Here is a 26,026-nt window from a genome sequence, read left to right as displayed (position 1 = left end):
ACGTTTTATCTACCTACACACAGTGTAATGCCATGTAGGTAAAATAAAACATTTGCAACCAATAAGATGATTTGTATGTTCTAATGTTAAGAGTACAATCAGAGGAAAAATACTGGCAGAGGAAAGTTAAACTAGAAAAGTGTACATCTCAATCAAGATTATACAAGTTAACTCTTTTGCTGTTTTGCCAGACTGAGTGGAGGACAAAGTCACTAACGTGGCAGAAAATGTGTAGGCTAATCACTCTTAGCAACTCCATCACTTTCTTTTGGTTATAAATCTGAGAAGAGAGGTCTTGGAATACTGCATTAAATGAGACCTAAAAACCTAAGTATTAGTAATCTCTAAGATTTCGTATTTTCTTCCTGTCCTTAACAAATCTCACTAATTCTTTTTCAGTTTTCTGAGGGGGAGAGCAGGAAGTACTCAAATGTTTAGTACAATGACTACTTTCTGTTTTTTTCCACAGCTGCTCACAGCATTTTCACAGTTTATCTTTTACTTACTACCTAAAGTGGCCTCAGCTCACTTTATCAAACATGAACATTAAGAACTTGTCTTAAAATACATGGAAACAATATTATTGCATTAACAATAATTAAGGATGAGGTAAAATGATGGTGTACAACAAACTGATATTACATATAAAATATTGGTATAAAGAAACTATGAATTGCTTTTTCTGAGAGAAGTTTGAAATGAGCACCTGAGCAAGTTCCTTCTGTTCATTCACTAGTCGGCTGCAGCTAGCAATCATCTGGTCCAGGGCATAGAGCCGGTCTTCAAGTCCTTTAATGGCTTTCATATTCTGATTATCAAGTTTGGCAATAGTTTGACGGCACTCTGCTATAAATGGTCGAATAATCCTTGGATCAAGCTAAATGACAACAAAACATATGAATGAAGTTTTTAGCAAATAGTTAATATATTTCTCACTATTTTGATACACAGCTTCAGAGGAAAGAAAATGAAAAACATAGAAAAGTAAAAGCACAGGAAGTCTAAGTTATACTTCCACAAAACTGGGAGGATAGTTATGTTAATAAAAAATTACTGATTATATCAGAATCCATAATTAGGAATACAGTGCCAGGAACTATAATCTTCCGATCAATGCCACAATTTAATCAATCTTCCGTGTCACAGAGAAAATGTTATCTTTAAGGTCTTATAAAGTAAAGCAGAGTTAAAACACGTTCTTTGGTCATTGTCTTAAAACTCTAATTTCCCTCAAAACAAGGTCAAGTTCCTTCCTTCCTGGAGGTATCTTTATTTTCAGTCTCTATCTCCTAAAGGAATTTGCTTGATCAACCCAACTTTCTTACTCTTCAATCTCTCCTATTCCCTGGCTTACTTCCACAAATTTTCTGGAAATCATGGAACCTAACAAATTTGTCTCAACACTCTTCCCCTTTCCTTGAAAGAATACATTGGCAGTGTTTTTGCATGCAGTCTCCACAAAAACCACTCTGCCGAAGATCACCTATAACCAACCTCCTTTCACTTGAAGTTCGTATACATTGAAGACAACCTCTCACAAACACTGGAAGCTTTGGGGCATTACCTCACGGATTCCTCCACAGTACCCTTCTTTGGCTCCTTTTCCTGTCTAATCCATGAATACAGATAATTCAGAAGGACTTTGTGCTTAGCCCATTTGTACTATTTCTTATATGATTTCAGCATAAGCATAATTTCTATGCAATCCCAATCCTTTTGTAATCCCTGATCCTCCTCACAGATTTTCAGCTTGTGTTTCTGATCACTTCTTTATACCTCCACAGGAGTATCAACCTGTTATCTTCTACTATTAACTCATTACAGTTGTCTCCTGTTGAGATCCCTAAATGGCTTTCTTCTGCCCACTATGACATCTAAAAAACACAGCATACAGTACAGCCTCCAGTGACTGGATACTAGTAAATTTTTCCAAACCTATCCTCTTTTCAAACTGAATTGCCCATTACATCCAGACAAACCCTGTATTTCTCTAGCTCTAATCTTTCTTCAAACTGATCATTCTACCTAGGTGTTTGAAAGGCCATCTCTGTCTCTATGTAAGGGTCCTAGTCAAATACTGCCTCCTTCTTGATGCCCTCCCTTATCTCTACAATCAAAGGACCGTACAATATTTAATGGACAGTGTTTGGTACACAAAGAACATACAAAAGCCATTAAAACTGAACTACTACTTTATTGTTATCCATAGTCCAATTTAATTAATAAGAGGCTGCACATTTGCATCACTACAAAAAAGCTAACAGAGCCACTACTTAAATACTGGCAGCGGTAGCCCAATACTAACAAAAACCATACGTATGTTAACATTTTCTCACTTTTCTTAACTTCATGGTAACTGAGTTCAATCTGCACACATTTCTGGTCCAAAGTACTGTACAAACCAAGATTGGCTTTAAATCACTAAGGTGATAAAGGGCTAGGAATGAGGATTAAAACGGATTCAAATTTTTAGCTCATGCAGAATTATAACTACACATGGACTTCACATGGCAATGATTTAAAGAAGAAAAAACAAACCCAAAACCAGGGCTCCTGATTATGATAGTTTGTATTTCATAATTCATTGAAAGTATAATACAACAACACTGACAACGTGGAAGACTATTTTGTGAATCACCTGAGTACAGGTTATATAACCTGACTTCCTAAAAGCTGATTCTAATTAATATTTTATTTGCCTCCAAGTAATAAAAATTAAAATTTCCAAAGAGTCACTGGAGAATTTTTTTAAAATACATATTTCAAACCACAGATTTCTATTAATTATTTAGGAAATTTTTAGTAACTGAACACAGTGCTATGCTACTTTTTTACTCTTGGGTTTTTCCATTGATATTTACAAAGATTAATGTTACTGTCATCTTAGAAGAAACTGAAAATTTTCTTACCCTTTCCATTCTTTCCATCCCACCTCTAAATCCACACCCACTGCACAGAGCAAACAACAGTAATTCTATAAGATCACAAGAATCCTGAACAAAACACTAAAACAAGATTCAATAAATTATGCTGGTATTAATCTGGACAGCTTACAAATGAGCTAAATGCACATATTTCCAATTACCAATTTCCAATGTCAGATATATGAATGTTTTCCTTTTCTATTTTTTTTTAAGATTTTTTATTTATTTATTCATGAGAGAGAGAGAGGCAGAGACACAGGCAGAGGGAGAAGCAGGCTCCATGCAGGGAGCCTGATGTGGGACTTAATCCCGGGACTCCAGGATCACACCCTGGGCTGAAGGTGGCGCTAAACCACTGAGCCACCTGGGGCTGCCCGAAAGTTTGCCTTTTATAGTATAATCTGAACCAGAATATCCAAGACTCATTCTAATTATGAATATACTACAACCCAAGAAAATATGTGAATACACAAAAATGTAGGAACAATTCTAAATTTTTCTCAGTATAGGAGAGAAAAGGTCATGAAAAAGTCACCAATCTACCCAAGTATTATGAAACAGAATATTCAAATGATAGATGGATGGTGATACAGATAATAAATGAATGGCAGTGCTAGGATATGAGCCCTTATGTTGCCCAATCTTACGCAAGTTCCATAATACCTATGTCTTGACTAGTTTTTTGAAAAAGATCTTAGATTATGGCAATTGGAAATACATGTTACAAAGATGCTGAAACTGGGATTACTGTAAAAATGATGGCTTTAAACAGGATTTTTTAATAGAAAATCAAACCTTGGAGCATTTTAAAATTCACTGGCAAATAGCACACTACTACTATCAGATAATCAAGCAGGTGAGTTATATGTAACTATGTAATACACATGAGATAAATGGAAGGCATCTCTGATGAGAAGTTCCATACTCAGTTTATTCTATCTTTAGAAATGCTATAGTGGTATTAAGAATAAATATATAAAACTACCAAGAGGAGAAAAATATTAATCTAATAAAAAATCATGACAAAGTACTGTTTATTATGCAGTGTATCGTATTACTGTAACATCCTACACTGTAATATATAGGCAGAAATATATAAATTCTTCAGAATGTATTATCATTCCTTTTCACAAGTTTTAAGCTGACACGCACAACTTAAGAGTGCTGTATTACAGACAGTATTTTAAACTATGCTACCTCATTTTATATCAAGTGACTATAACCAAATAAAAATTTATATTATGCTTTCAAAATATAATGGTCATGTAATGTATCACAAAGACCCTTGGTATACACTATGAAAGTAAACATTAACTTAGGTCAGTAATGTGACACCTTAGTAATAATACTATAGCTAACTTCCGTTTTCTGTAGATATAAATTCCTGTGGAATTTCATTAAGCCAGAGAAGAATCATTGTTTATTTTCTCTTGTCATGAAAAGTGAATAAAAATTATATGGCTGTGCTGGATTTCACTTAAACATGCAAATGGAAAGCCAACTTACAGTTCTTTTAAAAGGGGGTTCTCCTCAGTCTACAGCCCTATTCTCTAACTCATGCAGAAATACACACACACACACACACACACACACACACACACATATATATACCTCAATTATTCTATTTACAATCATGTGCTTGACTTTCCACAATCATAGGTTATAAGTTTTAGGCTACTAACATGTCAACAATTTAAATAGGAACACTAGTTTTCAATCCTTTTAGGTAGCAATCTTTGCATAATATATTACACACTCCCATGCCCTGGCAAATGTCTTTATTGAAGCTGTCTTTAATGACAAATAAATGGCCAAAAAGAAATGCCTCCTTTAAAGGATTTCATCAAGGAAGTAGAAATTTAAAGAATAAGAAGAAACCTAGGATTTATTTAAGTTTTCCATTTTGAAAGGTATGTGTTATTTCCAGGCATCCCAAACAATGCACTGCCTTCCTCAGTATTCAAAGATCAAGTCTCTTTTCCAATGGAGTGCCCTTTAAAAAAAGATGAACTATCCTGCCCATCATCTTTAGACAACAGCAAACTTCAAAATATTATCTTATCTCTGTGTAAGTGAAATATGTGTCCCATCAACTTTGACTTCAAAGATTTTCTAGCAGCTTACGGATCATGTTATTTTTTTTTTAAAGATCTACTTATTTTAGAGAGAGAGCGGAAGCTCCTCCTTGACGTGGGGTAAGGGGGGGCGGGGAGAAGGAGAGAGGAATCCCGTGCAGACTCCCCACTGACCATGGAGCCTAACACAAGGCTTGATCCCAGGACTCTGAAATTGTGACCTGAGGTGAAATCAAGAGTCGGCTTAATCAACTGAGCCATCCAGGGACCCCTGGATCGTATTTTAAGAGATATTTACTCCCCAGACCTAAATGTTTTCCTAATATATTTGGGGAAGAACTTATTAATCTAAAATACAAGCTCACTATAATTTACAAAATACAACTCAGACCACAATATTGAAATTTTGAATTTTAAAATATCTCAGGCAGATAAAGTATTTAAAACTTCTTTTAAAAGGAAGAAGTTCCTTTTAGGAGGAATGGTGATTAGAAAGATGCACACCAGATTTTCAGGGAGATGAAAGTGTTCAGTATCTTCCTTTGGGTGGTCATTACTTCGTGACCTAACCGCTCAAGAACCTGTATATTTCACTGACCATAAATCATTCTCGCTGCTAAAAAAATATTTTTAATATTTTTAATTTTGTAAAAAACAAAATTCTTTAATATTTTCCAAAAGACCTTCCAAGTTCTATAGAATTTGTAAATGTGAACATCTGATCCATTATTAAGTTAACTTTTAAAAATATGGTAGGCTAGAGGTGGCCATTTCTATTTACCTATTTACTTATATTTAGAGAGTGCTATGTATTTAAGGCACAAGAATGAAAACATTAAGACTGCACAAGTTTTACTTAACAGATGAAAGAGCCTAACTGTAAGAACAAATTAGAGGATAGGAGATATTAGCATATCTACATACGTTACAAGTTCAGAAAAAAAACATATTTATTTCAAAGTGCTACCACCAAAATCTACACCATTTGAGTAGGCACTTCAAGGTTCTGCAGTGCAGTAGAAATTTTACATATATGACCTCTAAGAGTCTTCACAAATTTACTATTAATTCATAAATAAGGTTACAAAGGAAAAGATTTAATCTGTCCAAGGCTTTTACAAGATGATTTTACATAATCCTTGGTTTTGAAGTCTTACACCAAGGCTCATTATTTCCACTATAATAATATTACCATTCTCAAGTTTATAAAATATTTAGTATAAATAACAGTTGAAATGACATAAGAAATATTAAATTGACATGACTTACTCTGCTCATGGAATCAAAGCATTTCCTGACCAACGATTCCACATCATTAGGTCTATCTTGAACATTTATCCAGTCTAACAAAGAAACATTAAAAAAAGGCAGATCACCGTCTTTAGCATCTACTGAAGTTTCATCCTGCTGGACAGTATTTTGACAAGATTCCCTAATTTCTTTTCCAATTTCAGCATCTGTGGTATCTGGGGCTATATGTTCCACTGACTTGTGAAATGAGGTTAACAAGGATTGGTTAGTTGCTCTAGGCATATCAGGAGAAAGCACCAGTTCAGTGGAGGTTTTCATTTCAGCCTTTTCTGAGCCTTCATGTTCAGGTAAAGAATCCAGTCTTCCCAAACATTCCCTGTAACTATGTCTGGTTAGGCACTCCAACAGTGGAATCTTGGCCATTACTGAAACCGCAGTTCCTAAACTTAAAACACAAAAGATCTGTCAGTAAAATTATGGGACCACTCTAATTAGAGATTAGCATCTTGAAAGAAATAGCATTCAATTATTATACACATAAATATTTACCATTACTATAATGCATATAGTTATGGTTCTTTAAAAGAAACCTAGTTAGACAGAAAAGGGTTATCATTAACACATTGAAATTTCACTCTCAAGTAAAGGGAGCCAGCTTATACTAAAGAAGTAGACACTTGGTTTTCATCAAACCTTAAGATATAAAAAATTCAACTTTACAAAAAAGATTTACGAAAGCAGTCCCCTAAAGTATGACGTTAAATCAATCAAGTATTTTTTGATAATTTTATTCTGTGCTTTCAACTTAACAATCCTAATAAAGATTAAGGTAACTCTCACATTCATTACACCCTACAGACAGGTAGATATATGTTGTCAAAAGGCACTGGGGGAGATGATATCAATGACTTGATTTATGCAAAAACATTTGTGAAGGGGCTTAGGCTCGTACACAAAATTATATCTAAAATAACTTCCCAAATAAGAGTTACTTGAAAATGTTGTTGTATACTCTTTCTAGTCTCAAATAATCATTCCCTTTCTTCCCAAGATCAGTTCCATTGGCAACACCAAAACCTAATTCATACTACAAAACAGAAAAATTTGAATAAGGTTCATTTTAATTAAAATGATGTTATTCCCCTCCAAGTCAAAGTAATAAAAAATATAAAAACTAAAAAATGACTGTAAAATGTGGAAAGCATACACAAAGACAACAGAGGGCTATATTGGTACTGAATCATTACTATATTTTTAGATTCATTATAGCTCTTTTAAAAAACAACCACTGACTATCAGATGTGCTTATTTGCATAGAACCAGAAAGCCATCAAAATGGCTTCTTTCCATCTTAGCAAGCCTATATCCTAGAGCAATATTTAAAAAGGAAAATAAAAATTTCCTTGATTGATGAATATTGAAAAAATTTCCATTTCTGTCAGATGTGTTATATTTATATTTTGCCTTTATTGTGAAGTTGATAGCAGGGCAAGAAGGAGGCAAAGACTCTTGAGTTTGTAAATGATTTAGAAGAATTTTGAGCCCTTTACATAAAACAAGATAAGAAAAAGAAATGTGGGAGATCCATAAATAGGATGTAAATAAAACTGACCATAATTAAAAAATTTTAGAGTCTATAAAAGTCATCATAAAAGTCTCAAAAAGTGAAGAATTATAACAATTAGAAATGAAATCACATTTACTAAACAACTGATAAATTGCCAAAGTATTTTAAACAAACATCTTATTATCCATTTTAAAAGCAAACATACTGAGTAAGTTTTAACTTGATGTCTTCTATGGATTGCAGATAATTTGAATAAATACTTTCAAACTTGAAAAGTAGTTTTTGGTATGAATTTGAACAGTCCTCCAGATTGGCCATGATTGCAGCCCAGCCTTGGTGTTGAAGATGTTCATCATGGACCAGACCTTCACAGAAAGAGCAAAGTTTCTTGGCAACTTCATACATTTCCTATATTGAAAGTGAAGAAACACAGTAAAAGAAGGTAATGTTTGTATGCACATGTTTGCATATATATATATATATTTACCTGTATGTATGAACATAGCCTAAATATATTTTCAACAAAGCACTGACAAGGGAATATTTTAAACAAAGCACCGACAAGGGAATGTTTCAGTTTATCTTAAGTGGTTCTGCTTGTTGTTATGACACTAAGGAAGAAGAACTTCTAACTCAATACTGCTGGAAATATATATTGGTGGAATACCTATAGACGGCAGTTCAGCAATAACTATCTAAAGTAAAATGGTGTCTATTGTTTGGCAGCATGATTCACCTTGTAGAAATTTACCCAATAAAAGCTTAAGCAAATAAGCAAAAATACTAAAAGGTTCTTTTTTTTCTTAAGATTTTATTTATTTATTCATAAGAGACAGAGAGAGGCAGAGACATAGACAGAAGGAGAAGCAGGCTCCCTGAGGGGAGCCTAATACAGGACTCGCCCCCAGAAGCCCGGGATCATACCCTGAGTCAAAGGCAGACACTCAACCACTGAGCCACCAAGGTGCCCTTAAAGGTTCTTTACTTCAACTATAAAAAAAAAGTCTATCAAGAAATTATGTGCATCTATACAACAGAATTTATCTAACATTAGATATTTAAGATGAAAAAGATATATTTATAAAAATAGGAAAAGATCAATACACAGCAAATTTAAAAGGTAGGCTAGATTCATAAAATGAATTTTCTACATTTACTACTACTATATGACAAATCAGTTATAGGTGACCCTACAGACCTAAATGTAAGGTTTTTTGTTTTTGTTTTTACAAAAGGGGTAGATGAGGGATGCCTGGGTGGCGCAGTGGTTGAGCTCTGCCTTTGGCTCAGGGCATGATCCTCGAGTCCTGGGATCGAATCCCACAGCAGGCTCCAGGCAGGATCCCAGGAGGGGCAGTGATGCCCCCAGGCTCCCAGGGGCACTAACAGAGGACCTGCACCCCGGGGGAGAGCACCCCACACACCGCGGCTGAGCTCCCTAAAGGGCTGGTGCGTGCCTGGCGGGGCCTCGGGAGCAGCTCGGATGGCGGCTCCGCGCAGAGGCGGCTGCGCGGCCCCGGGAGCAGCTCAGGTGGTGGCTCTGCATGGAGGCGGCTGCGCGCCCCTGGGAGCGTGGTGCAGGCCCCAGAGCCCAGGGTGCTGGGGGAACACAGCCCAACATCCAGCGCTCTCCCTGAGACAGACGGAAGCCAGGAGAACACAGGGCAGCAAGGATGCTCCAGCCTCCAGGCCCCCCCCCCTCCCCCCCCCCCGAGCTACAGGCCCCCTAAAGACGGAGCTACCGTAGTTACTGCGGGAGCTGACTCTAGGGATGAAGAGCTGGCCGCCACCACTTTTGTTGTTCCCCCTGGGGTCATCCTGTACCTGGGACTGAGCAGGGGCCTCACAGGATAAAAAGCTCCCACTGAGCCGTGCACCTGGCAGGGGGCTGGGCAGCTCCCCCAGGTGCACACACCTGAGAATCAGCACAGCAGGCCCCTCCCCCAGAAGACCACCTGGAAGGACAGGGGAAAGCAATTTATTCAGCAAGCAGCACTGAAAGTACCAGGGGAAGTCAAGGGATTCACAGTATATAGAATCAGAGGATACTCCCCCTTTTTTTGTTTTGCTTGTCGCCCACCTCCTCCCACTTTTATTTCTCTTTTTCTCGTTTCCAGTACAACTTTTTTTGGCCCTGCACTGAGCAAAATGACTAGAAAGAAGAACTCGCCACAAAAGGAAGAATCAGAAACAGTACTCTCTGCCACAGAGTTACAGAATTTGGATTACAATTCAGTGTCAGAAAGCCAATTCAGAAGCACAATTATAAAGCTACTGGTGGCTCTACAAAAAAGCATAAAGGATTCAAGAGACTTCATGACTACAGAATTTAGATCTAATCAGGCTGCAATTAAAAATCAATTAAATGGGATGCAATCAAAACTGGAGGTCCTAACGATGAGGGTTAATGAGGTAGAAGAAAGAGTGAGTAACATAGAAGACAACTGTATGGCAAGGAAGGAAGCTGAGGACAAAAGAGAAAAACACCTGAAAGACCACAAGGAAAGGTTAAGGGAAATGACAGCCTCAGAAGGAAAAAAATCTATGTTTAATGGGGTTCCAGAGGGCGCCGAAAGGGACAGAGGTCCAGAACATGTATTTGAAAAAATCATAGCAGAGAAATTCCCTAACATGGGAAGGGAAACAGGCACTCAGATCCAGGAGATGTAGAGATCCCCCCCCTATATTCAATAAAAACCGCTCAACACATCGACATTTAATAGTGAAGCTTGCAAATTCTAAAGATAAACAGAAGATCCTTAAAGCAGGAAGAGACAAGAGATCCCTGACTTTTACAGGGAGAAGTATTAGGTTAACAGCAGACCTCTCCACAGAGACCTGGCAGGCCAGAAAGGGCTGGCAGGATATATTCAGGGTCCTAACTGAGAAGAATCTGCAGCCAAGAATACTTTATCCAGCAAGGCTCTCATTCAGAATAGAAGGAGAGATAAAGAGCTTCCAAAATAGGCAGAAACTGAAAGAATATGTGACCACCAAACAAGATCTGCAAGAAATATTAAGGGGGACTCTGTAAAAGAAAGAGGAAGTCCAAGGAAACAATCCACAAAAACAGGGACTGAATAGGGATCATGATGACAATAAATTCATATCTTTCAATAGTAATTCTGAACATGAATGGGGTTAATGACCCCATCAAAAGGTGCAGGGTTTCAGACTGGATAAAAAAGCAAGACCCATCTATTTGCTGTCTACAAGAGACTCATTTTAGAGGTAAGGACACCTACAGCCTGAAAATAAAAGGTTGGAGAACCATGTACCATTCAAATGGTCCTCAAAAGACAGCCGGGGTAGCAATCCCATATAGATAAATTAAAGTTTATCCCAATAACTGTAGTAAGAGATGAAGAGGGACATTATATCATATTTAAAGGATCTATCCAACAAGTGGAACTAACAATCATCAATATTTATGCCCCGAATGTGGGAGCTGCCAAATATATCAATTAATAACAAAGACATACTTAGATAATAATACTTATACTTGGTGACTTGAATACAGCGCTTTCTACAATTGACAGATATTCTAAGCACACATCTCCAAAGAAACAAGAGCTTTAAATGATACACTGGACCAGATGGATTTCACAGATATTTACAGAACTTTACATCCAAACTCAACTGAATACACATTCTTCTCAAGTGCACATGGAACTTTCTCCAGAATTAGACCACATACTGGGTCACAAATCAGGTCTTAACCAATACCAAAAGATTGGGATCGTCCCCCTGCATATTTTCAGACCACAATGCTTTGAAATTAGAACTAAATCACAAGAAGAAGTTTGGAAGGATTTCAAACATGTGGAGGTTAAGGACCAACCTGCTAAAAAATGAAAGGGTCAACCAGGAAATTAGGGAAGAATTAAAAAGATTCATGGAAATTAATGAGAATGAAGATACAACCATTCAAAATCTTTGGGATACAGCAAAAGCAGTCCTGAGGGGGAAATACATCGCAATACAAGCATCCATCCAGAAACTGGAAAGAATTCAAATACAAAAGCTAACCTTGCACCTAAAGGAGCTAGAGAAAAAACAGCAAACAGATCCTAAACCCAAAAGAACAAGAGAATTAATAAAGATTCGAGCAGAACTCAATGAAATAGAGACCAGAAAACTGTGCAAAAGATCAGCAAAACCAGGAGTTGGTTCTTTCAAAGAATTAATAAGATAGATAAACCATTAGCCAGCCTTATTAAAGAAAAGAGAATAAAGACTCAAATTAATAAAATCATGAATGAGAAAGAAGATCACCACCAATACTAAGGAAATACAAACAACTTAAAAAACTTATTATGAGCAGCTATAAGCCAATAAATTAGGCAATCTAGAAGAAATGGATGCATTTCTGGAAAACTACAAACTAACAAACTGGAACAGGAAGAAACAGAAAACCTGAACAAGCCAATAACTAGGGAGGAAATTGAAGCAGTCATCAAAAACCTCCCCAAACACAAAAGTCCAGGGCCAGATGGCTTCCCAGGGGTATTCTATCAAACGTTTAAAGAAGAAACCATACCTATTCTACTAAAGCTGTTTGGAAAGACAGAAAGAGATGGAGTGCTTCCAAATTCGTTCTATGAGGCCAGGATCACCTTAATTCCAAAACCAGACAAAAACCCTACCAAAAAGGAGAATTATAGACCAATATCCCTGATGAACACGGATGCAAGAATTCTCAACAAGATACTAGCCAATAGGATCCAACAATACATTAAGAAGATTATTCACCATGACCAAGTGGGATTTATCCCCGGGATGCAAGGCTGGTTGAACACTCGTAAAGCATTCAATGTGATTGATCATATCAAAAAGAGAAAAAACAAGAACCATATGATCTTCTCAATAGATGCAGAGAAAGCATTTGACAAAATACAGCATCTATTCCTGATCAAAACTCTTCAGAGTGTAGGGATAGAGGGAACATTCCTCAACATCTTAAAAGCCATCTACGAAAAGCCCACAGCAAATATCATTCTCAATGGAGAAACAATGGGAGCCTTTCCCCTAAGATCAGGAACATGACAGGGATGTCCACTCTCACCACTGCTATTCAACATAGTACTAGAAGTCCTAGCCTCAGCAATCAGGTAACCAAAAGAAATCAAAGGCATTCAAACTGGCAAAGAAGTCAAACTCTCCCTCTTCGCAGATGACATGATTCTGTACAGAGAAAACCCAAAAGCCTCCACCCCAAGATTGCTAGAACTCATACAGCAATTCAGCAGTGTGGCAGACTACAAAATACAAAATCAATGCCCGGAAATAAGGGGCATTACTAAACTAACTAACGATGAAACCAAAGAAAGAGAAATTAAGGAGTCAATCCCATTTACAATTGCACCCAAAAGCATAAGATACATAAGAATACACCTAACCAAAGAAGTAAAAGATCTATACCCTGAAAACTACAGAACACTTCTGAAAGAAACTGAGGAAGACACAAAGAAATGGAACAATATTCCATGCTCATGGATTGGAAGAATTAATATTGTGAAAATGTCAATGCTACCCAGGGCAATTTACACGTTTAATACAATCCCTACCAAATACCCCGAACTTTCTTCAGAGAGTTGGAACAAATCTTCTTAAGATTTGTGTGGAATCAGAAAAGACCCCGAATAGCCAGGGGAATATTAAAAAAGAAAACCAGAGCTGGGGGTATCACAATGCCAGATTTCAGGTTGTACTACAAAGCTGTGGTCATAGATCAATGGAACAGAATACAGATCATAGAATACAGAACATAGATCAATACATTTTACAGAACATAGATCAATGGAACAGAATACAGAATCCAGAAGTGGACCCTCAACTTTATGGTCAACTAATATTCGACTATTCACTGGAAAAAAGTCTCTTCAATAAATGGTGCTGGGAAAATTGGACATCCACATGCAGAAGAATGAAACTAGACCATTCTCTTACACCATACACAAAGATACACTCAAAATGGATGAAAGATCTAAAAGTGAGACAAGAATCCATCAAAATCCTAGAAGAGAACACAGGTCACAGCAACTTCTTGCAAGATACATCCATGATGGCAAGAGAAACAAAAGCAGAAATGAGCTACTGGGACTTCATCGAGATAAAAAGCTTCTGCACAGCCAAAGAAACAGTCAACAAAACTAAAAGACAACCTACAGAATGGGAGAAGATATTTGCAAATGACCTATCAGATAAAGGGCTAGTGTCCAAGATCTATAAAGAACTTATTAAACTCAACACCAAAGAAACAAACAATCCAATCATGAAATGGGCAAAAGACATGAACAGAAATCTCACAGAGGAAGACATGGCCAACAAGCACATGAGAAAATGCTCCGCATCACTGGCCATCATGGAAATACAAATCAAAACCAAAATGAGATACCACCTCATACCAGTGAGAATGCGGAACATTAACAAGGCAGGAAACAACAAATGTTGGAGATAATATGGAGAAAGGGGAACCCTCTTGCACTGTTGGTGCAAATGTGAACTGATACAACCACTCTGGAAGACTGTCTGGAGGTTCCTCAAAGAGTTAGAAACAGATCTGCCCTAGGACCCAGCAATTGCACTGGTGGGGATTTACCCCAAAGATACAGATGCAGTGAAACGCCGGGACACCTGCACCCCAATGTTTCTAGCAGCAATATCCACAATAGCCAAACTGTGGAAGGAGCCTCGGTGTCCATCAAAAGATGAATGGATAAAGAAGACATGGTGTATGTATAGAATGGAATATTACTCACCCATTAGAAACGACAAATACCCACCATTTCCTTTCTGTGGACGGACCTGGAGGGTATTATGCAGAGTGAAGTAAGTCAATCGTAAAAGGACAAACAATATATGGTCCCGTTCATTTGGGGAATATAAAAATTAGTGAAAGGGAATAAAGGGAAAGGAGAAAAAATGAGTGAAAATATCAGTGATGGTGACAAAACATGAGAGATACCTAACTCTGGGAAATGAACAAGGGGTAGTGGAAGGGGAGGTGCGTGGGGGGTGGGGGTGACTGGGTGATGGGCACTCAGGGGGGCACTTGGCGGGATGAGCACTGGATGTTATGCTGTATGTTGGCAAATTGAATTCCAATAAAAAAAAATAGATAAATACAGTTGACCCTTGAACAACGTGGGTTTGAAGTGCACAGGCCCATTTTTATGTGGATTTTTTTTATAGTTATAGCACTGTAAATGTATTTTTCTTCCTTATTATTTTCTTAATAACATTTTCTTTTCTCTAACTTACTTTATTGTAGAATACAGTATATAATAACTATGACATGCAAATTGTGTTGAGCTACTGTTTATGTGAACAGTAAGGCTTCCTCCAGCCAATAGTAGGCTATTGGTTAAGTTTTGGGGAAGTCAAAACTATACACGGATTTCCTACTGTGTGAGATGTTGGCACCCCTAACCCCCATGTTGTTCAAGAGTCAACTGTATAATCTAAATACTAGTCCTTTCTGTAATATGTAGTTTGCAAATATTTTCCCATCTGTAGCTTATTTTATCTTCTTGACAAGGTCAAAAATATTTATTTTTGCAGAGAAAAGATTTTTTGTTTTTGAATTCCAATTTATTGACTATTTCTTTTATGGATTGTGCTTTTGGTGTCATATCTAAGAACTCCTGACCAAGCCCTAGGTCCCAAAAATTTTCTATGTTATCTTCTAAAAGTTTTGTAACTTTACATTTAAATATATAATCCATTTTGAGTTAATTTTGCAAGGCATGAAATAAGGCAATCTTCATTTTTTTTGTCCTATGAATGTCCAATTTCTCCAGCACCATTTGTTTTTTAATGGTAAGAGACTCTGAATCTCATTCAAATCCTGTGTTTAGGAACCCTCTCTCATCACTCCAGGAGAGGGAAAAGGGAGTCATTGTGGCCAGAGTGGAGTAGAAATTCAAGTTCCTAACCCTGTGTCTCTGACACCTGGTGGTAAATGAAAACACCTCCTTGTTACTGCTGGGTGGGGATACGGGTCCCCTGCCACCCCCATCGGATATTACCCTGGATATTACGATTTACAGTCATGGAATATACACATTTGGTTATGGCACAGTATCATATATTATGAGATTAGATAGAGATCTACATCCCACCGATTTTTATGTATTTGTTAATTTCCATTTACTTCATTATATTTTCAAATTTCCCTTATGATTTCTACTTTGGCTTTTGATAATTAAAAAGTATATTGTTTATTTTCTACATATTTGGGAATTTTAAGATATCTTTCTGTTTTTAATTTCTAATTTCCATTGTGATCCGAAAATTCTATACGATTCCAATTATCTACTTAATTTTTTTATGGCAGCATATGTCTACCTTGATGACACTCCATGTGTACTTGAACAGGTATTCTTTTCTCTAAACAGCAACGAGATCAAATTGATTTATAATACTGATTACATTTTCTATATCTCTATTGACTTTCCACCTATTTATTGTGTCAATTACTGAGAGAAATAAATCTTCAAGTATAATGTGGAAAAAAAATGTGTATAATGAATTTTAACTCATCACAAGACATCATTAGTTGAATGAAAAGGCAACAGAAAGGCAGGAGATAATTTTAACATTTAAGCACATGGCTTTATAAAGATTATATAAAGGCAATTAAAATCACTTACAAAAGGATTAGCAACTCAATAAAGAATAAGAAACTAGAAGAATAACTTCACAAAAAGTATATGCAAAGTCTCATAAGTGGAAACCTGCTCATCCTTATTAATATAAACTAAGTTGGGATCCCTGGGTGGCGCAGCGGTTTGGCGCCTGCCTTTGGCCCAGGGCGCGATCCTGGAGACCCGGGATCGAATCCCATATCAGGCTCCCGATGCATGGAGCCTGCTTCTCCCTCTGCCTGTGTCTCTGTGCCTCTCTCTCTCTCTGTGACTATCATAAGTAAATAAATAAAAATTAAAAAAATATATATATAAACTAAGTTACAATGGCCTACAAGTACACACAGATCAGAATGAATACAATTAAAAGCACCAAGAAAACCAAGTATCAGTGGGTTTGTTGAGCAAGTAGAACAATCATACACTGATGGGAATATAAACAGATATAACCACTTCAAACATTAGCAGCATGTAAAGTTAAGAAGAGGCATACCCAACAGAATTCAAAAGGTGCACTAAACAACTGCAAAGATATTCACAGCAGCTTTACCCACAATAGTCTATAACCAGAAACATCTATCAACATAGTTAAGTGAACCATGGCATATTCATACACAGAAACCATGCTGCGATGAATGTAAACCGTTAATTCATGCAATTCCATGAATGAATCTCAGGAACATAATGTTAAATAAAAGAGGCCAGATACAAAAGAAAACAAACTATGATTCCATCTATTCAAAGTTCTAAAGAGGCAAACTAATTCATGGTTTTAAAGTCAGGATATTGGTTGATTTTATGGAAGAGGGATGATGGGAGAAAGAATGGGAGAAAGCATTAAGTAGGGCTTCTAGGGTGATAACATATTTTAGAATTTCACTTTGTGAAAATGTGCCACAAATAAATGTACAATTATGATTTGTACATTTTCTAATATGTATATATCTCACTAAATAAAAATTATTAATTTCTCTAATGATGATATCTGAAACCAAGGTCACATACCACAATTGGGGTGACCAAATGTGAACTTTGGCAATGTGACTTTAGAAGACCAGACTCCTGCCACTGCTACAGGGCCTCTAATTCCTCATAAAATGCACTGTCTGACATGATCACTGTTTTGATTATTGTAGCCTTTCCCTATGTTTTAAAATCTGAAGAATATTAACCCCTCTACCTTCCATTCTTCTTTTTCTTAACTTTCTTAACTATTCCTGAACACTGATGCTTCCCTGTAAACTTTTTTTACTTCCCCATAAACTTAAAGTCCATTTTATCTAAAACAAACTAAACAAAAAAACTCAAAGTTCCTCCTCAATCTCCAAAGCAAAAATTCCTTTTTCCCCCATGCCGATGCTTTTCATGGCAACTTTAAATGCAATTCATTAAGTTCATGAATATATTAAGATTACGACTGTGAAAATTAAGAATATATTAAGAATCTTATTATTAGGTTTAGAGGTAAAATTTAGTGATTCACCAGTTGCATATAACATCCAGTGGACAACATTACTTCAAGTGCCGCCTTAATGCCAATTACCCCACTCCCTACCCCGTCCAGCAACCCCGTTTCCTAGAGTTCAGCATCTTAATCTTACGGTTTGCCTCCCTCTCAATTTTCGTCTTATTTTTCCTTCCCTTCCTCTATGTTTATCTGTTTTTCCTTAAATTCTACATGAGTGAAATTCATATAGTATTTGTCTTATATTTTTGTCTTATATATTTGTCATATAGTATTTGTCATATAGTATTAGCATAATAATACCCTCTAGTTCCATCCATGTCATTTCAAATAGCAAGATTTCATTCTTTTTCATGGCCGAGTAATACTCCATTTTATGTAACTATATATGTATGCACATACACATCTTTATCTATTCATCTGTTGATGTACATATGGGCTCTTTCCATAGTTTGGCTATTGTGGACCTTGCTGCTATAAACACTGGGGTGCATGTGCCCCTTCAAATCACTACATTTGTATCCTTTGGATAAATACCTAGTAATACAATTGCCGGTCACACAGCAGTTCTATTTCTAATTTTAAGGAACCCCTACACTGTTTCATAGTTTAAGAATATGTTTTTTCATTGGCTTATAACTTATGTTTTTGAACAGAATTTTATATATTTCTTGTTAATACTTAGATTGTAATATATTTTCCATTTCCATTCCAAAGCAAGCTCCAGTATGGAGAAATGTGAATGTTTATATATTTATCACATGTCCAACCACCTTACCAAAATTATTTCTGATAGCTCTTTATTAAATCCTCATGATATTCCAAATATACAACCGTATCATCATCTAAAATGGATGTTTTTCACTTCTTTTCCATTAATTTTGCCACTCACTTCACTTTCATTTTATTTCAGTACGTTTTTTAGAAGTTCCAAAGAATACTGAGTAGACAGGATTCTGATTGATGCAAAAATGGCTCTAACGTTTTGTTGATTTGAAAGCTGATTATCTTTTCTATTTGGTCAATTCTGTATTTTATTTTGTTTCCTTGTAGAGTAATGTTACTTATTAAGAATAGCTGCTAAATTTTAACATATGCTTCTTCTGGATAATATTAATATGACTAGGTTTTCTCCTATAAATATTCATGATTGAGGCAACTAATTATATTAATACATTTCCAAGTATTGAGCCACCCATTCTTATAATATACCCTTTTTGCTAATATATTACTCTTTTAATACTCTCCTGGTATTATCTGTAAAAAAGAAATGAATATATTATGTATTTTCACGTTATAAAATATTAAATCTAGCCCATAAAGAGACATTATCAAAAATCTCTCATTTTAAATTATGATAAATATACATGGAAATTATTGTTTGAACCCATTTTTAAGTGTATGATCAGAAGCATTAGGTTATTCTTATTGCTGTGCAACCATTACCACCATCCATCTCCAGAATTTTTTCATCATCCCAAAGTGAAACTGTATCCAATACACAATTAATTCAACTCTCTCCTCACCACCCAGCCTTGAGTGAGTATTCTTCTATTTTCTTTCTCTATAAATCTGACTCTTCTAGGTACCTTATATAATTGAGATTGCACAGTATTTGTCCTCAAGGTTCATCCATATTGTAGTTCACATCAGTGTTCTTCCTGACAAGGTTAAATAATGTCCCATTGTATGTACACACCACATTCTGTTTATCAATTCACCTACCAATGGACATTTGGGGTTGTTTATACCATTTGGCTGTAGGATATAATTCTGCTATGAATACTGGTGTACATAATTATGTTTTATTAAGTTTTCCTATAATTATTACCATTTAGCCTGTGTTGGTAGGCAAATACAGATCTGACTTCTTTTTCTCACAAATTAAATCTTTTATTATAAATTTATAACTTTGTTCTGTTTAATGCTTTAACATCAAGTTTATCAAAAATGAATACTGCCATTTAAAATTTTGGTACATTTAACCTACCAGTTCTATGCATTTCTTTTTATACTTTTTAAAAAAAATATTTTCTTTATTTATTCATGAGAGACATAGGCAGAGGAAGAAGCTTCGTGCAGGGAGCCCAATGTGGGATTTGATCCTGGGACTCCAGGATCACACCCTAAGCCAAAGGCAGATGGTCAAATGCTGAGCCACTCCCCAGGCATCCCTCTTTTTATATTTTAGCAAACTGTTTTAACTGTATGTCTTGTGATGATATAGTTTTTTTTTTTTTTTTTTCACTTCATAAAACTTTTCTTCTTCTAAGAAGTTGGCTACATTAATTAACAAGTGACATACTGGATTGTATTAATCTAATTATTTTTAGTATTGTTTCTGTTACATCCTTTTTAGAGTTTTGTTAGATTAATAAATTATTCATTCCTTGTTCCTCTGTATTACTCTTGATGCCCTCTGTTTCCTATTTCTGTCTTGATCTTTGCCTGCAAGAACCTTTAAAGTCTTTAACTTAAATTGTGTCATTAGATATTGCTAGAACTATTTCTAGATTAATCCTCTTTCTCATTTCATCTATTTAACTTAAAAGTTTTGTAATACATTTTGATATGCCTTTGTTTAATCTAGTTTTATTTGTTCTTTTGACTTCATTCTAATCACTTAAAAATTTACATATCCTATTTGATTATCCTTTAATTTTTGGTAATATCACATTTTTCTATTAGCACGTATTACCTATATTTTCACCCAAATAAAAAATATTACTTTTTAAATGGTATACAAATGTGTAGGCTAAAGTATAAATAGCTTATTTGAACATCAATATTCTTGTTTTTTCAGTAAAAAAACTAAAGGACTGTATTATATACATTTGTTTACAGAATTTGTTTTTAAAAAGTAATTCTGCTATTACAAAAACATTTCTAGACTGATGCTTATGTTCTAGAAAGATGAGGTTATTCTTTTTATGTTGCATCCTATGTGAAAAAAATGATAGTTTCATACATGTACATACTACACTAAAACAAACTGCTGATTTACTTAAAGCAATGTAATTATTTTGTTAATTTGCTTATTTTTATAAATGGTAAATACTGTTATTAGGTTCTAAAAGATAACATTTTTTCATCTCAAAGTAAAGTAAATGTGTCTTACTAATGATAACTTAGAGCCAGTATTACATTATTAGGTATGGGTAACTCAAAAAGTAAAACCAAAGGACTATGAAACAATCCATGGACACTGCAGAAAGCAATATAAGAGGTATATGTTGGAAAGAAACTTTGTTCTCCTCTAGGACCTAAGTATATGAATATGAATTAAAGATATTGAATTAAAGAATCACATTTTTAAGATTTATGTAAGCTCCCTTTGTTTCAGTCTACTCTAACACAGGTAATTTTATTGATTATAGTAATGTTCAGAAGTCATTAACTGTGTATCATCATTTAGAAAAAACCTGATCACATTTAAAACAGCTTTTCCACTCTAAGATCTTGTAACTCTTTGCAAATGCAGGATTAACTAATAATGTAGGAGTCTAAAATTTAAAAACCAGACATATTAACTAGCAAAATATTTCCCCCACAACTTTGTGTTTTGCATGCTTCCTCTGTAATTCAGACCACTCTGCTAGCTACTTATTTATCTGAGTAGAGTTGATGCACAATGTTATATTAGTTTCAGGTGTACAAGATTTGTGATACAACAACTCTATACTTTAGGCTATGCTTACCACAAGTGTAGCTATCATCTGTCACCATACAATTCTATTACAGTATTACTGACTATATTCTTTGTGCTGTATCTTTTATTCTCATTTATTCATTCTGTAACTGGAGGCCCATATCTGCCGTTCTCCTTCACCCATCCCCCTAACTCCTGTCCCCTGTGACAACCATCCCTTTGTTCCCTATGCTATTTAGATTTGAATGCTATTAGAAATTATTGATTTATTAGACCATTCGATGCCTTAAAAAGGCTAATACTTCATGAAAATATTACCAAGTATATGAATAAGACATCATTTTGTCAAGTAACTAATTTTCTTTTTTTTTTGAATTATACTAGATGTAAGCATAATAATTTCAAAAAACAATTATTTTTATCTTACCACTGCAAGTTGTGTCCTTGAAGCAACTGTGTGAAAAACTGCAGGCATCATAAGAGACTCTTCAACTTTTATTTCCATGTCATTTTCTGTTGAAAAGGTAGTTTTCGGAATAGCAGGTGGACGATCACATAAGATCATTTCTTTGTTAAAAAGAAAAATTGGATTTGTGTCCTACAGAAATAAAAAAGTAAAAGAAACTGAAGTAAAATGTTATAAACACTGAACATGCACACTCCCTTCAATATATGAAGCAGATAAACCTTACTTTTGAATGTTGAGTTCCCAGTTCCCTATGTAATGTGGAGTTGAAGCATGTTTGTGCAAAAGGGTTCATGGACACATACCGTCCCAGCACTGTAGGTGCACACTCTTCGATCTGCAGCCATGCATTCTCCTCCATTTACCACCAGCACCTGATGCTGAATTGCAATCTTGTATTTGCTATGAATGGCATGCTTGAGGTCTGCCACACTTTAAAAGGGGTTGGGGTAGAAGGCAAAAAGTCAGTTATACATAACTTCCCAATGAAAACTTTTTTATCATCAAAGTAGCACTGTGTAAAAATATTTGATATTAATTTCACTCTAAAAATTTCCCCAAAAACAGTATTAAAATATACTTCTTGTTTCTGGAATCAGATTCCATAATCAACTGGCTGATCTTAGGTGAATAAATTACGCATGTGGCACATCTAAATATGAGTCTATAAAATACAGGCAGTAGACATATTTATTTCTGTGCTCTTTATATAACACAGCAAAGGAATATGCTCAAATTAGCATCAGGTCTGTTAAAATCCTCAGAACACAGATGTCTGTTAAAATCCCAACATCACATTACACAAACTACATTAAGTATAAACTATGAAATTACTTCCTCTCCCTATCCTTCAGAAAATCATTTCTTTACAGGTAAAATTGTATTTTAAAAAACCAGAACTTAAAAAAAATAATTTCAAATTCCATTTTTGAAGCTAAGAATATTAATTCCACAAGATACTTATAATATTTCCGCTGTCAGATTTATTTATTCTGTATTGCTAGCATGTCTTTGCTATGAGGGCCACTACCAAAATACAAGCAGGAATAGTTGTTAGTATTTTCTTCCTGCTGTTTGGCCTCAAAATATATCCTCCCTCCCCCTGACAATTCTCCCCACCTTTCACAAATATAAGAGGATGGGCATTCATTGATTGAATACTGGAATCCCCTGCAAAGTTGGAGAATTATTAGATTATGAGTCCTACTAACCTACTAACTTGGTTAAAAATATTAAACTGATTTTCTTCCTGCATCAACAAACAAAAATACTACTGAATTTATTCATACAAGGGAATAAAAACAAATCACCAAAATACAAGAGACTGGACACATGCTGCTTTATATTGCTAGCAATAACTTCCTTAGCAAGGTCCTGGGAAATTTAGAAGAGCAATTAGCTTTGAAAACTTCTATTTGATAGTTTTAGTTTGAAATCAGTTTGTTTGTTTATTGCAAATAATACATTCACACAAACAGAACAAAGCACAACTTTATGAATTTTTAACTTTTAGCGTTTTAGTGAAAGATGACAACTATATACATATTATGCTGAGATAGAGATTTAAGATACTGCTACTCTTATTTAACAAAGAAACAGTTTTTTTCCCAAATAAAGTAGTTTAACGTTTTGCATACAGAAATGCAAAAGTGATGAGATTAAATGAAATACAGCTTACGTTTGCACTGTAAGTTCAGTGTCAAATGTCAGGGTAGTTCCAGTGTTAACCAGAAATACATATAACTTCATGATGATTTCTCTGAATTCTGTGAGCGTCTACCTCACACTCTGATCTGGTTACTAAATGAAACAGACAAGAAAAATGGTCAGTTTTACAAACACAACTACAAATACAAATATCTTCATGTAAGACATGGCATAGTTGTAATACATAAATAACAACAAAACAATAGTTTTTCTGTTTACAGAAGTGAGATAAGTGAAAAGCATAACTGTTCTACATTAAAAAAATTTAAGGAAGAGGTCAGCAATTAGAAAATTATGTGTATATTTCATACTGTCTTCATGTACCCTTCTACATTAATAATTAATCTGATCAAAGATTCTTCCTAACTCACAAAGTTCTTCCCTGCTTCTCTCTGTATCACAGGAAACTGTCTTAAGGTTAAATTTACTAATAGCAAGTAAGAGCAGCCACTACTTGCAAGTTAGGGGAAATGAGTTAGTTCTTCCACAGCTGCCTCTTAATCTAAAGTCTCCCTCCACACTGAGTTAGAAATGCTCCATAAAAACTGTGACCCTAACAGTTATATCATCTAGTTGCACAGTTGAAAATGACAGGTCCAGAAATTAGAATATTTAAAACAACTGTGTGTTTAAGAAGCTGTACAAGTCAAAACTTCATATATAAAATAAACTTCCTCAGGGTGCCTGGGTGGTTCAGTCAGATGAGTGGCTGACTCTCCGTTTTGGCTGAGGTGATGATCTCAGGTTTGTGAGATTAACGCTTGAGACAGACTCCATGCTCAGTGGGGTGTATGCTTGAAATTCTCTCAAGCTCTGTCTATGCCCTTCCCCCACCTAACTCCTCATGTGTACACATACTCTAAAAAATTAATAAATCTTTGAAAAATAAAATAAACTTCCTCATCTATAAGAAGGGGCAGGTTTCAAATCTAGCAATTTATTTTTTTATCATTAGAGGTAAAAATCTCCCAAATTAATGGAAGTGATGAGAAACAATAAACTAACAGACAATAGAATATATCTTTCCTTATATTCTTTCCAGTGAGCTTCAGAGTAAAATCAGGGAAGAAAGAAAAAAATAAATACAGTCTTAAAATTAAAGTTTCCAAAATTATTCTTTAAATGAGTTATATGAAAAACGTATGAATTTAGGAACTGTGACTTACCGTCAGGCACTGTGAAAAGGACTACCACTTTTCTTAAGAAGCAGATTAAAACTGGTTTATGTTTGCTTTGCTTGATGTTGGCAACTGAATGGCATTACTGGTTAAACTCAGTAAACTGAAAAAGGAAAAAAAAAATCTGGATTATCCTAGAGAGAAATAATTCAGTATGCAACAACATATGGTTATTGTTCTTTGTTTAAAAATTCCCATCTTCAGATAATAGAAAGACTAATTTCTATTAATCTCTCTTCCTATCTGTACATTCACTAAAACCATAAAAGCATAACTTTGACCTATAACACTCCATTAAAAGACACAAAAGTATCTAAAAAAACTCTCCAAAACTGCCAAATTGTGCAGCTATTTCTTAGGTGCAGAATTATATATTTATATATTTATATATTTAAAATATAATGGCAAAAATGAGCCTGGCTGTAGTCTGACTGCCACAGGGTTTAATTCTGGCCTCATTACTCATAAATGATCCTGGGAAACTTCCTTAATGGTCTTGATTTCTTGTTTTGTAAAATGAATACAAAATGGTACCTGTAGCAGGCAACCTCTAAAATAGCCCCTCCACCTCTGGGTATCCATATTCCAGTGAAATTCCTACCCCTACTGGTATGGGCAGAGCCCATGATCTGTCTCTGAGGTTAATGACATGTCACATGACTGCTACTCAAGATTATAACTTCCATCATGCCAGCTGACTTCTTCCCTTGCCAGCTTTGATGGAAGTAATAAGCTGCCATGGAGAAGCCCATGTGGCGAGAAACTTAAGTTAGCCTCAGTGGGAAGCTGACAGTCTGAGTCTGACAAGCTGCAAGGAACTTAATCTTGACAACCACCACTGAGCTTGGAAGCAAACCACTCCTTGGTTGAACACCAGAAAAGATTCCAGTCCCGGCAAACACCTTTCACTGCAATCTTCTGAGAGACCTCAATGCAGAGGACCCAGCCAACCTATATCCAGAAAATGTAACCTAAAACATTTCTTACTCAGCAAAAGATAATTAATATAGTTTCCTACATTATAGGGATATTATGAGAATTAAGGGAGAAAAAGTATGAAAAAAAATTCAATGTATTAGCCTGCTACTTGGCAGGG

The 26,026-nt window shown here is 35.4% G+C and overlaps 1 protein-coding gene across 4 annotated transcripts in view; it reads right to left on the bottom strand.

Annotated features, from left to right (window-relative positions):
* The window catches only part of RB1CC1 (RB1 inducible coiled-coil 1), a 98,050-nt gene that overhangs the window by 46,982 nt on the left and 25,042 nt on the right, over positions 1–26,026 (bottom strand). For all 4 annotated transcript variants that reach the window (XM_072804636.1, XM_072804638.1, XM_072804639.1 and 1 more), the window contains 7 exons: positions 24,919–25,033; positions 23,724–23,845; positions 22,351–22,477; positions 22,007–22,177; positions 8,023–8,225; positions 6,269–6,695; positions 707–877 (listed from right to left, as the gene is read on the bottom strand). In XM_072804636.1, the coding sequence (XP_072660737.1) occupies positions 707–877; positions 6,269–6,695; positions 8,023–8,225; positions 22,007–22,177; positions 22,351–22,477; positions 23,724–23,794 (1,170 nt within the window). In that variant the 5' untranslated portion in view covers positions 23,795–23,845; positions 24,919–25,033. The remainder of the gene's footprint in view (positions 1–706; positions 878–6,268; positions 6,696–8,022; positions 8,226–22,006; positions 22,178–22,350; positions 22,478–23,723; positions 23,846–24,918; positions 25,034–26,026) is intronic.

This window comes from Canis lupus, chromosome 28 (assembly GCF_048164855.1).
Source record: "Canis lupus baileyi chromosome 28, mCanLup2.hap1, whole genome shotgun sequence".
In the NCBI taxonomy this organism is placed as follows: Eukaryota; Metazoa; Chordata; class Mammalia; order Carnivora; family Canidae; genus Canis; species Canis lupus.
The sequence above is the reverse complement of the archived record's forward strand: the minus strand, read 5'-3'. Positions and strand labels throughout refer to the sequence as shown.